The 13,062-nt window shown below is 46.0% G+C and overlaps 1 protein-coding gene across 2 annotated transcripts in view; it reads left to right on the forward strand.

The window, feature by feature from the left end:
- The window catches only part of LOC115113348 (adhesion G protein-coupled receptor A3-like), a 274,806-nt gene extending 262,721 nt beyond the window's left edge, over positions 1-12,085 (forward strand). For both annotated transcript variants that reach the window (XM_029640886.2, XM_029640887.2), the window contains 2 exons: positions 7,750-7,845; positions 8,388-12,085. In XM_029640886.2, the coding sequence (XP_029496746.1) occupies positions 7,750-7,845; positions 8,388-9,825 (1,534 nt within the window). In that variant the 3' untranslated portion in view covers positions 9,826-12,085. The remainder of the gene's footprint in view (positions 1-7,749; positions 7,846-8,387) is intronic.
- The last annotated feature ends 977 nt before the right edge of the window (positions 12,086-13,062 follow it).

The raw sequence follows: 13,062 nt of genomic DNA on the forward strand, positions 1-13,062 counted from the left end.
GATGAGGCTGGACCTAGTCAGGTTATGCTAGTGGATGAGGAGAATATAGTGGGGAAGTGTAAGAAACTAGGGGGGGGGGGTGTCAAGCGTAAAAGGAAAAAGGGGAGAAGAAAGAAGTCAGGAGGGGAGAGGCTGGTGTGGTCAAAGGCACCAAGGAACCTTTGCCTGGTGCTGGGTGGGAGGCCCTGACCAGAGAGGAAGGGCCGGTGGTCAGGATGGGAGATGAAGATGAGAAGGAGGAAAGTGAATCCGAGGAAAAGGATGATGAGGAGGGCCTTTTTTTCCAGACTCCTCTTCAGTGGGCCCAGGACTGACAGTCAGTCAAGCAGAAAGGTCCAAATATACGGTGAGGGAATCGATTAGGTTCCTGAATGAGACCAAGGGGGAAAAGTTTATCTTGAGGCTATTTTTTCCAGTTTAAAGCAACGGGAGCACTTGTAAGAGCTAGGTTCTCCATGCTCAAGGAGATGGATGCTCTCAGCTCCTTCTTCTTTGGTTTAGAAAGACAGAGCGGTGAAGCCGCTGGTGGGGGAGATGCAGGAGCGAACTGTGGAGTTTTATACTGAGTTGTATAGGGCAGAACTGTGTGATCCTATGTCTGCCATAACCCATATGTCCCCCGGCCGTGCACCCGGGGTCGATGGACTTCCAGTGGAGTTTTATAAAAAATTCTGGGGAATAATTGGACTGGACTTTTGCGTGTTGCGTGAATGCGTCGGGGTAGGAGAGTTGCAGATGAGCTGCCGTCAGGCTCTGACTCTCCTGCCCAAAAAAGGGGACTCGTGTGAACTTAAGAACTGGAGGCCTGTGGCATTGCTCTGTGTGGACTACAAGATATTTGCCAAGGTCCTCTCTAACAGACTGAAGTCCCATCTGGACTCTATGGTACACAAGGACCAAACAAATTGTGTACCGGGACAGACGGTCAATCACGGACAACTTGTTCTTAATCAGGGACTTGTTGGACTTATCGAGAGGTTCTAATGTGAACTTTGGATTAGTCTCTAGATCAAGAGAAGGCTTTTGATAGAGTGGACCATGAGTATCTGTTTAATGTGATATCTGTTCTTGGGTTTAGAAAAAGTTTTTTGACCTATGTGATGATGTTGTATGCTGGGTTGTCATGTATGGTCAAGGTGGAAGGGGGGCTCAGTAGGCCAGTCTGGGTGAGATGGGACATTAGACAAGGATGCCCTTTATTAGGGCAGTTATATACATTAGCCATTTAGCATTTTTTGGGCTAAATGGACTGCAAGGAGTGTGCTGGACAGGCATGGGTGTGTTGACAGGCATAGCAGTGTCAGCATATGCAGATGACGTTTCTGTGATGGTCAGGATATGCAGGCACTAGAGACTAGTCTGAAGGTGTACGAGGGAGCTTTTTCAGCATGGTGGGATAGGGCACCTCCTCTGCTTCCAGGAGTTTGCAGTGGGGTTGTGAAGGTCTTAAAATGTTGGGGGTGTACCTGGGCTTGGAGAGGTGGGTCAGGAATAACTGGGAAGGGCTGTCACAGGTAGTGATATCAAGACTGGCCAGGTGGATGGAGTCATATAGAGGGAGGGTGCTGATAATCAACAACCTGCTGACATCTTCCCTTTGGCATAAACTGGATGTCCTCAGCCCCCCCTGCCGGTATGCTTGCAGACTTGCAACTTCTTCTGGTTGGGCCATCACTGGCTGAGGGCAGCAGTTTTGTACATGACCGTCCACAAAGGAGGACAGGGCCTGATGGAACTGGAGAGCAGGGTGGCTGATTTCCGACTAAAGGCGGTGCAGAGTATGCTATACCATACTGATGTTGACTGGATGGAACCAGCATGCACTCTGCTGAGGAGACCTGGCAGATTAGGGTTGGACCAGCAGCTGTTCCTCATGAAGCTGGAGAGGCTGAGTGCAGCAGGTCTCTCAGACTTTTACTCTGCAGTGCTGAGTGCCTGTCAGCTGCTAAGGCCCACATGAGAAGGGGATATGGAGCCTGGGCTGTGGGTGTGGGAGGAGTCTATCTTCCACAACCAAGCCATCCCTTAGAGATCAGTTCAGTCAGCCACCCTGCAAAGGCAACTGATGGCAGCGGGCTTACTGAGGCTGGGTGACCTGTGACTGCTGGGAGAGGAGGGGTGGAAATCCCCAGAAGTCCTGGCACAACAAACAGGAATAACGTATCTTAGGCTGCTGGAGAGATTCCTGGAGGAGGTCCAGGAGGCACTGTCTGAGCCGGTAAGAGTGGTGTTTGAGCGGCCAAAGGGTGAGGGGCCACCAATGTTTCCGCCACTGCAGGTGACGGCAGAGACTGGGAACTGGCAAGGGGTTCTGGAGGACTTGTCAGATTTTAACACTCCGAGCCTGGAGGAGTTTGAAGGGGTGGGAGGTAAAAGCCCTCTACAACCTCTGCATTAAGGTAAGGAACATTAAGAGCCTAACAGAAGTGAAGGCACATCCGTGACAGGGGGTACGTGGGGAGGAGAGTATGGTGGGTTTTAGATTAAGGGGGCTCTACAAACCCCTAGTACCAAAGAGGTCAGGGGACCTCCAGTGGAGGGTTTTACATCTATCCCTGGCTACTGACAGCTGGTTGGCACGGGTTGAACTGGGAATTGGGTACTGTGTTATGAGAGAAACTATGATTCATGTGTTTTCTGTGTGTGCCAAGTTAATGCCATTAATGTCTCTGTTGGAATGTCTGTGTGAGAGGTTGGGGGTGGTTTTTACTTTTGGTATGTTTATAATGGGGTACAGGTATTCAAATAAGGAGAAGGCCAAATGTGTTTTTTTAAATGTTCTGTTTGCTAAGGCAAAGTTGGCTATTTGGCAAACAAGGAGGAACAGGGTCAAAGGTGGAGGCAAAACAGACCCTTTACTATTATTTAACGGGATGGTCTCTGCACGCCTTAGGGTAGAATTTGTGGGGGCTGTCTGTATAGCAGGAGAAGATGTTTTGGATATACGGTTGTATATACGGATATTTTTTGGTGTTTATTTTTTGGGGGGAGGGTTTAATGAAATGAGAAAGTTTCATTATCAAAAGACAAAAAGTCGGTCTCTATCTCTCTCTCTGACTGACTCTCTCTCTCTCTCTCTGACTGACTGACTGACTATCTCTTTCTTAATTTCATTTCAATTCAAGGGGCTTTATTGGCATGGGAAACATGTTATCATTGCCAAAGCAAGTTAAGTAGATAATATACAAAAGTTAAATAAACAATAAAAATGAACAGTAAACATTACACTCAGAGAAGTTCCAAAATAATAAAGATATTACAAATGTCATATCATGTGTATATACAGTGTTGTAACGATATACAAATGGTTAAAGTACAAAGGGGAAATTAAATAAGCATAAATATGGGTTGTATTTACAATGGTGTTTTTTCTTCACTGGTTGACCTTTTCTTGGGGCAACAGGTCACACATCTTGCTTCTGTGATTGCACACTGTGGCATTTCACCCAGTAGATATGGGAGATATCGAATTCTTTGTGGATGTGTGTAATCTGAGGGAAATATGTGTCTCTAATATGGTCATACATTGGGCAGAAGGTTAGGAAGTGCAGCACAGTTTCCACTTCATTTTGTGGGCAGTGTGCACATAGCCTGTCTTCTCTTGAGAGCCATGTCTGCCTACGGCGGCCTTTCTCAATAGCAAGGCTATGCTCACTTAGTCTGTACATAGTCAAAGCTTTCCTTAAGTTTGGGTCAGTCACAGTGGTCAGGTATTCTGCCACTGTGTACTCTCTGTTTAGGGCCAAATAGCATTCTAGTTTGCTCTGTTTTTTTGTTTATTCTTTCCAATGTGTCAAGTAATAATTTTTTTGTTTTCTCATGATTTGGTTGGGTCTAATTGTTTTGCTGTCCTGGGGCTCTGTGGGATGTGTTTGTGTTTGTGAACAGAGCCCCAGGACCAGCTTGCTTAGGGGACTCTTCTCCAGGTCAATCTCTCTGTAGGTGATGGCTTTGTTATGGAAGGTTTGGGAATCGCTTCCTTTTCGGTGGTTGTAGAATTTAACTGCTCTTTTCTGGATTTTGATAATTAGCAGGTATCGGACCAATTCTGCTCTGCATGCATTATTTGGTGTTCTACGTTGTACACAGGGGATATTTTTGCAGAATTTTGCATGCAGAGTCACAATTTGGTGTTTGTCCCATTTTGTGAATTCATGGTTGGTGAGCGGACCCCAGACCTCACAACCATAAAGAGCAATGGGTTCTATAACTGATTCAAGTATTTTTTTTGCCAGATCCTAATTGGTATGTCGAATTTTATGTTCCTTTTGATGGCATAGAATGTTGTTCTTGCCTTGTCTCTCAGGTCGTTCACATCTTTGTGAAAGTTACCTGTGGCGCTGATGTTTAGGCCAATTTATGTATAGTTTTTTTGTGTGCTCTAGGGCAACAGTGTCTAGATGGAATTTGTATTTGTGGTCCTGGCGACTGGACCTTTTTTGGAACACCTTTATTTTGGTTTTACTGAGATTTACTGTCAGGGCCCAGGTCTGGCAGAATCTGTGCAGAAGATCTAGGTGCTGCTGTAGGCTCTCCTTGGTTGGTGACAGAAGCACCTGATCATCAAAACGCAGCGTGGTTGAAGTTCATGGTTCTTTAATATGAGACACTTAACATGAACTAACTACAAAACAACAAACGTGAAAACCGTAACAGTCCTAACTGGTGCATAAAACACAAAGACAGGAAACAATCAACCACAAAATATCCAAAGAATATGGCTGCCTAAATATGGTTCCCAATCACCTAACTGGTGCATAAAACACAAAGACAGGAAACAATCAACCACAAAATATCCAAAGAATATGGCTGCCTAAATATGGTTCCCAATCAGAGACAACGATAAACACCTGCCTCTGATTGAGAACCACTCTAGGCAACCATAGACTTTCCTAGACAACTAAACTGAACACAACCCCATTAATCTAATAAACCCCTAGACAAGAAGAAACACAATGAATCACCCATGTCACACCCTGGCCTAACCAAAATAATAAAGAAAACAAAGATAACTAAGGCCAGGGCGTGACATTGTTGTTCATTTTCTTCGGTTTTCTATTTGAGATTTTTAGTTTTGATAGGGAAACTGTTTTGTCCAGGAGGTTGTCTAAAAGGGATTGAATTTGTTGTTGCCTAATTGTCTACAGTAATACTGCCAAGAGATGAGCTATAGGTGTACCTCCCATAGGAGTCCCCTCGAAGCCTACCATTGACTATGTACATACCCAGCGTGCGACAGAGCTGCAGGAGTTGTGACCCGTCTTTGTTGGTTATTTTGTCATAGTTGTGCTTTGTGTTCCATAAAGTGTCCAATGTTGTTGGTTGTGTGGTTTGGCCAGTAAGTGTGAGCAGAGCCTGCTGAGCATTTGGTACATGCCATTGGCTTGGACTAGTGTAAGAGTGGGGGCGGGGTCTGGGAGAGTGTCTCGCTGGTCTGTGCTGGGTGTCTATTGATCTGTTGCTTCTGTGTGAAGTGTTGGGGCTGCGTTTGAGAGCGATGTCCTTCAGAGTCCAGGCGAAGGTGGGCACTGCTGCCTTGTATAGGTGGACCTGGTCATAGAGGCTGTTGAAGTACAGGTTGGAGTGGTGGGCCAGGAAAACATTTGGTTTTGAGGCACAGTCATGGGAAATAATTGAGTTTATCTGCTGTATGATAGCAGAGTGGAAGTATTTTCATGGTAGCAGGGTGGAGATAACCACTTGTGCATTGGGGAAAGTAGAATAAGCTTTTTCAATCACTCCCTTCAGTGCTGTGGCCACCCTTTCCTGCTGTGCTCTCAGGTCATTTGTGCCTGTATGTATTATTATGTGGCTATGTGAACTTAGTTGGTCTTCAGACAGAAGGTCTGGGGCCCGCTGGGTGTTTGGACACCAGAGTTTAGACACACTGTGTTTGGGAGATTTTTTTAAAAATTGTATATATTTCCCATTTGAGGCCATAAGGAGTACAATCTGTGTCTTGTGTATGTCTTCAGTGGGTGCGGGGCGGGGGTTGTCAGGAGGGCTATCAGGGTGGCTGACAAGGGGGTGCTCAGAGGGGGTGAGATCCCCTGGGCTTGGGGTTCTTCATTTGTCTGTTCTTCTGTGATGTCAACGCTATGGTCAGGGTCTGGTGTGGACTGTTCTGCTGTGGTGTCGAGACTTTTGTTGGGAGCTGAGGTGGGGCTGGTCGCAGAGAAGCCAGTAGGGGGAGGCCACCTCTCTAGTGGGTTGTTCTCTGTCACACGCCATCCCACTCAACCTCTCGTCCAGCACTGATCTTCTCCTCTAATGCTCTGTTCTTCTCCTGCTCTTGCTTTTATATTGTTGAAGTTGTCTCACCACAGTCCAGAGTGCAGATATGTCTCTCTCCACCTCCAGCACTCCGGGTCTGGTTAAGGGGGTGTTGTTGTGCTGGACTGTTGTCTGGGTCTGTGCTGACTGGAGTGTAATCACCTGCTGTTCCAGCTCCACCTGCCTTACCTCTAGCTGGGTAAATGTATCCTTAATTTCAATGAAGGGGTAGTACTCTGTGCTGGGAGGTTGACTTTCCGCTTGGGGTTGCTCGTCTGTGGGGTTATATAATGAAGAGGTCTGGTCTGACCCGCTCTGGGTGGGGGTATCTTTCTCAAGGGAGAGCTTCTCCTACTGGGCTAATTCTTTGATTAGGTGAAAGTCCAGCTGAAACTCAGAGTCCTCGCTGTCTAGTATCCTGAGTTTCCACGCCTCGTTAACACCCCCTCTCTTAACAGAGGGGTAGTGTGCTAATATAGCACTGTACCATGCCATGGGATGGTTTGTGTGGAAGATGAGGTTGCTGATGTTCCCATTTTTATAATAGTCAGCAAAATGTGTATCTTGATTTTCCATAAGGAGCTTCATTTTGTGATCTGTTCTTGCCTATCATTCTTTACATACACATGGTACTGTATTTTAATTACCTCTGGACAGCGGGAGGCAGCTTCTAAGGCCTCCATTTGGTTGGAGCAGACTGCGCGACTCCTGCCATTGTTGGGCTAAAGGGCTTTGACACCTCTCGCTTGACACGTCAGTGCTAATTGAAGTTGTATCAAGCTTGGCAGTCTTAATTTAGCATTCAGTCCTTATAAAGTGATGTAATGTATTTTTCTTCTTGGCTTTTGGAAATAAAATATAGCTTCAGTCTAAACATTACTCACTCAGTTCCAGGTTGGATGGTGTTTTCAGGTTTCTGTTGTTTTCCAGAGCATTTGCTGTATAGCTTTGGAATAGTAATCTTTGGTAGTTTTAAGCCTTCCAGGTGATTCCGTAATTCTGTCCAAAATCAGGTTGTAGGTTTGAGTTTTGATTTGGAGTGAAGGTTATGTTGTAGAGGATAGCATACTGTATATGTTCCTGACAAAAGATCCAAGTCTATCTAACTCTAAATCTATATATTTTTAAGAACGTGCTGAAAAATGCAGGAGCTCATCTGATCATGACCTCTCTCTCTCTCTCTCTCGCTCTCCTTTCTCTCTCTCTCTCTCTTTCTCTCTCTCTATCCCTCTCTGACGGACTATCTCTCTCTCTCTCTGACTGTGACTGACTGACTGATTATCTCTCTCTCTCTCTGACTGACTCTTTCTCTCTCTTTCACTGACTATTTCTCTCACTGACTCTCTCTCTCTTTCTCTCTCTCTGGCTCCCTGCTATTGATTACTGGCAGTACAACCCAGAAAACAGAGGATATTGGTGTTGTAAAGTGACTTTTATATGTCACACATTTTATAATCTCTCTCTCTCTTTCTTCAGGTTTTATTTAGTCAGTGGCGGAGTGCCCTTCATCATCTGTGGAATCACAGCAGGCGTCAATATTGACAACTATGGCAGTGGGGACACGTCACCCTAGTAAGTCACCCAGCAGTCCCCTATTCTCAAGGTCACAGTCACAGTTTTAAGCACACACACACACACACAGGTAGGATCTTAATTTTAGCCCGTTTGCTAGAGCAGGAAAATAATCCTGCAGCAACAGGAGATATGAATTATGATGTGGATTAAAATTAAAGGACATTTTTTGTAGAGGTTGATATTTTTCTTTTATGTTTTAAAGTGAAACTTTAGACGCCTCATCAACAGCTGTGTCAAGTCTTCATGCACTTATATCCTGCAAAGACTATTTACCTCCAAAATGGATTAGATGCAGATAGATCTGATGATATGAGTCACACTTCAGTGTATGATGCCCACCCCCCTTTGTTTTCTTTATCACTTAAGGTAATTTATCGCTTCAAGATGCCTATGGCTCTTCTCTGGGTTTATGTATTTCAGTGTTTATTAAAGCAAACACACTGAGGTCATACAGTGATGTTAATTTAGCCGTGTGTGCGTGTGTGTGTGTGTGTGTGTGTGTGTGTGTGTGTGTGTGTGTGTGTGTGTGTGTATTGCAGCTGCTGGATGGTGTGGGAGTCCAGCCTGGGAGCCTTCTATGGCCCTGTGGCCTTCATCGTCCTGGTCACCTGCGTCTACTTCCTGTGTACCTTCATCCAGCTGAGGCGCCACCCAGAGAGGAAGTACGAACTGAAAACCCTGACTCAGGAGCAGCAGAGACTGGCGTCTGTCACGGGCATGGGCGGGCACTGCCACCAGGGAGGGGGAGGAGAGCCCGGAGCACTGCCACCACCGCCCAACAGAGGGCAGTGCCACGCAGGCTGCCACTCAGCCATTGCCATCAACCCCTCTCTGCTGGCCAACGAGCATTCGTTCAAGGCCCAGCTGAGGACAGCAGCCTTCACCCTCTTCTTGTTCTTGGCCACGTGGGCCTTCGGGGCGCTGGCTGTGTCGCAGGGCCACTTCCTGGACATGATCTTCAGCTGTCTGTACGGTGCCTTCTCCGTCACGCTGGGCCTTTTCGTGCTCATCCACCACTGTGCAAAGCGGGACGACGTGTGGCATTGCTGGTGCGCCTGCTGCCCTGGGAGACGCACCAACCATGGTTGCCACGGTCATGGTCACTTGTGTCCAAAGGTTAATGTCAATGGGGATACAATAGGGCATGGGCACGGGCACTGCCACCTGGATTCACCGTGCCCGGGTAAGGCCCTGTTGGGAGGACATGCCCAAAGTGGCACCTTGGGTCACTGTAAGCATGGCAGCCTGACACCGGCGCAGAACCATGCGACATGCCTGTCCCCCGTGGCACCCTGCTGCACCGCCCTGCACAGCCAGCAGCTGATGGAGGAGGAGCCTACGGCGCATGTGCTCCTGCACACTGACCCAGAGGGCTACCGGCCAGGCATCCACCTGCATCGTTGCCTGAAGGGCAGCACTAGAACTAAGCCTCGCCACTTTAGCCGCCACCGGCAGGCTGGCACAGGGGGGGTGGCAGAGAGGGAGTACGCCTACCACATCCCCTCTAGCGTAGACGGAGGCTCTATCCACAGCTCCCACACAGACAGCCCTCACAGCACGCATGAGCGCCTCGGACACATCTGCCACCTGGCTGCTTCCCCCCACGAAGTAGGCCACCACACGTGCCATGCGTCCGCAGCGGCGGTGGCTCACGAGGCGGCACTGGCGAGCCACGCCCCCTGCCACCGGCACGTGCCTTGCTGTGCCAAGGCGGACCTGTTCCCCACTCTGTGCCAGGCAGAGGCTGGCGACACGGGCACCTTTCTGTGCGGCTGTGGCAAAAAAGCCAATGAGGAGGACCTGATCGTGCCGCATCACCACCTGGAGATGCACCCGCGCAGACAATCCTACCCCCAGAACCCACCGCCCAATCAGAATGGGATCCTTAAAGGCGGCCTGCACGAGGGTTTTGTGTACGCATCAGACAGCACAGGGAATATACGCACGGGACCCTGGAGAAATGAAACTACTGTGTAGTCTAAATACCTGGGGAAGAGAGAGACAGCCCCAGCCTCCCTTCCATCCCTCCCTCTAAACCTCACCACCTTTTTAGGAACTACAACAAATAATAATGAATAACTCTTATCCCATCACGACTTGTGTGTTTAAAAAAAAAAAAAAACTTTCATTCTTTGTTTTGTTTTCATGCGTTCTCGACATCGTCGTATAAGCCCCCCAACGAGCAGCCGTACACAGAACCATTTTTTTCTCTCCTTAATTAAAGGAATGTGAGCCCAACACCACGGGATGCAGCACTTTTTGTTGAAGGTATGTTTACCACTATAGTAGTATGGTATTATCATTACATATCTAAACAATACGGATGTGTGTGAACAGAACACGGGCGTTTATTCCTCGCTCAAAGCAAATGCTCCACGCGATTACTTTCTCTTTTGTGAGTCACTAAATCCGTCGGCTACTCTCTGATGTGTACCTTCAGTGCTTCAAGAAGCTCAGTACTAGTGTTTTAGGCAAACACACCAGCAATTGAGAGTCATTAGTATTTTTGCCATTTTGAACAACAAGCATACTTACTATAATATACTGTGATTATCAGCTAAACATTTCTTAGTAATATAGAGAGATATCTGCTCTCGTCAGAGTTCTGTGGATGCCGATACGTTGTGATTTGTTTTGTTTTTTAATAACAACCCAAAAGAAAACTGAAACCACATGAAGTATTCTGTCACAGGTTGATATTGAATGTTCTTGTCTGTATGATGTCTTACTGTTGTGTTTTTTGGAGAGAAGTATACAACAACAACAACAATCACATTGTCATTGTGAATATTTGCAGTGTTGGAGCAATAGTGCCATTCTTGTCATTGTATACCATGACCGAGCCAACAGGTGTAGGTTAAAGTTGCCCCCAAACACTGATCTTTGGTCAGTTTTGCATTTTCCCCACTAAAGGTTAGGATTGTGGGAGGGCAAGCTGAGCCTAGATCTCTAACTAGGAGAAACTTTGCCCCGGTGCCAAGCATCAGCATTGCCATCGTCTAAATAACCCAATCTCCCATTTCTGGTAAGGATCCACAAAATGGTGGGAGGTCATATCAGAGATCATTGCTAAAGCGCAAACCATTTATTTTTCTAGGCAACAGAGCATGCAGGCCTTGTATGTAGCTATGTGCTGTGTGTTTTTGCCTTGTATTTCAATGCACATTAATGAGAAACGCCATCTCTGTTTGTCTATGGAGCTGATCGAGCTAGAACATGCCGGAAAAACAAACAATATTTTTTTTACACGGTTTTAGTATCCATTATTGTGGATAGTCCTGAAACCATGTTCTGTTGAGGGGACAGAGGACAGGGCTGAGATTCAGTGTTGCTATTATTATCACCGAGTTGGTCATCGTCATGTTGAAGTGTTGTCCCTTGGCTGAGAACATGCAGGAAGTTAATTGAGTTGAATATTTATTAGTGGTATTATGTACGGTTGCCCTAAGGAGCAAAATGAACTTTAATCTACTTTGCCCCTTAGGGCCACCGTAGTTATGGTATGGAAACCAGTCATTCCCTAGTGAGAGAGAACAGACCAGGTTAAGAGAGAAACAATCAATACCTACAAGAATACAGCAACTCCTGCCTGGCCAAAACACCTTGGCATGTCACACCATCCATCCATCTTGTGCACTCTTGTCTATGTACATAGAATGAATTCCGAGGAATTATTTTATAAAAGATTTACGATATTTAACAGTAAATAAATCTATATGTGAAGAAAATGTATGGGAAAGACTGACCTCAATGTTAATGCTCAGTATCTGAGTTTAGAAAATGTGATTAGTTTTTTTGGTGCGTTGTTCTGTTTGCTTTTCTTTTTTTGCTCTGATCTTTCATAAGGTATGCAAACTGGCCATATGTTTTGCTATATTTGACACACAAATGCACCAACAGCTAAGGGATACCAGGACTTGGTGTCACACGTGTCGACTGTGTTTGAATTGTGAATTGAATTTCAAAGTGTGTCTCCTCAACAAGTGACTTGATTCCAGAAAGCAATGTTTGAATATGAAATATTTGAGCATTTTCTGAAAAGAGAGCATTCTCAGAGATACATGCATGAAAGTAATGAGCCCCCATGAGACTTCCAAGACGACGTCAGATGAAGCTCGACGTCATAGCTACGTTGTCTGGATCAATTAGCTTTGTAACAGCTTCACTAAAAACACCTAACATCCTTGGGATCTCCTTTTTAAAATCATCCTGCATTAAACATGTCTATGCGAGAGTATTTTGCTTTGGTCTACATTTCTGTACTTCTTTTACTTTGAAATATGTTCTTAGAAGCAAGAAATAGCTCTCCGTGTATGTGAACCTGGTACCATAGGCCTCTATCTACCACCTGTCTCATCTTTCAGCAGTAGTACTGCCAATTTAGCTAGCTGGATTAGCCTGTCAGATCTCTGCCAGTATCACCACTTTTTTTCTACATCAACAAAACAGATACCAATAAATTACTTTTTTTCACCATGTAATGAACAGCATATTTAGCTGTGTGTGTGTGTGTGTGTGTGTGTGTGTGTGTGTGTGTGTGAATGTACGGTATATGAGTGCGAGTAAATGAGAATGTGTGTCTTTTGTGCATCACAAAGCAGGCCAGAGCTGACGAGCCATGAAACGCCAGATCACATTTAATATGCAGCTGGAGGCCACACTCCACCATCAGATTATTCCTGTAAATTCGAGCAAGTTAAAACTCAGGCCCTTCCTTTATATTCAGCTGTGAAGACAGACTCTGACAGAGATTTCTGTGTGACCTTGTGGGAGGCCTTCAAGGTCGGTCACTGGTGTATATGGTGAGTCATATCTAGAGAGGTGATCTGATTCACCCAACAGGGAACATACAGTACTGTAAATATTTGTTGTGTGATGTTGATGACAGTGTGGTGCGTGTGTACACGTGCGTGCGTGCTGTAAAGGAGTGCGTAACTGGCTGCAGGGAAGTCAGGTGCAAGAAAGCAGAAATGGGTAACAAATGGAGCCCTTTATTGAGGCGAACAAAACACGGTACTCAGAAAACTAAACACACACGGGTACAATAACCCGGCACAAACCAGCCTGGAGTACACATACATTTACATATAACCATTCCACACACAGACATGAGGGGAATCAGAGGGTTATATGTAAGACGAAAAATGAGGGACTGCAAACCAGGTGTGCGGGAAAACAAGACGAAACAAATGGAAAATGAAAGGTGGATCGGCG

This window comes from Oncorhynchus nerka, linkage group LG28, assembly GCF_034236695.1.
Source record: "Oncorhynchus nerka isolate Pitt River linkage group LG28, Oner_Uvic_2.0, whole genome shotgun sequence".
In the NCBI taxonomy this organism is placed as follows: domain Eukaryota; kingdom Metazoa; phylum Chordata; class Actinopteri; order Salmoniformes; family Salmonidae; genus Oncorhynchus; species Oncorhynchus nerka.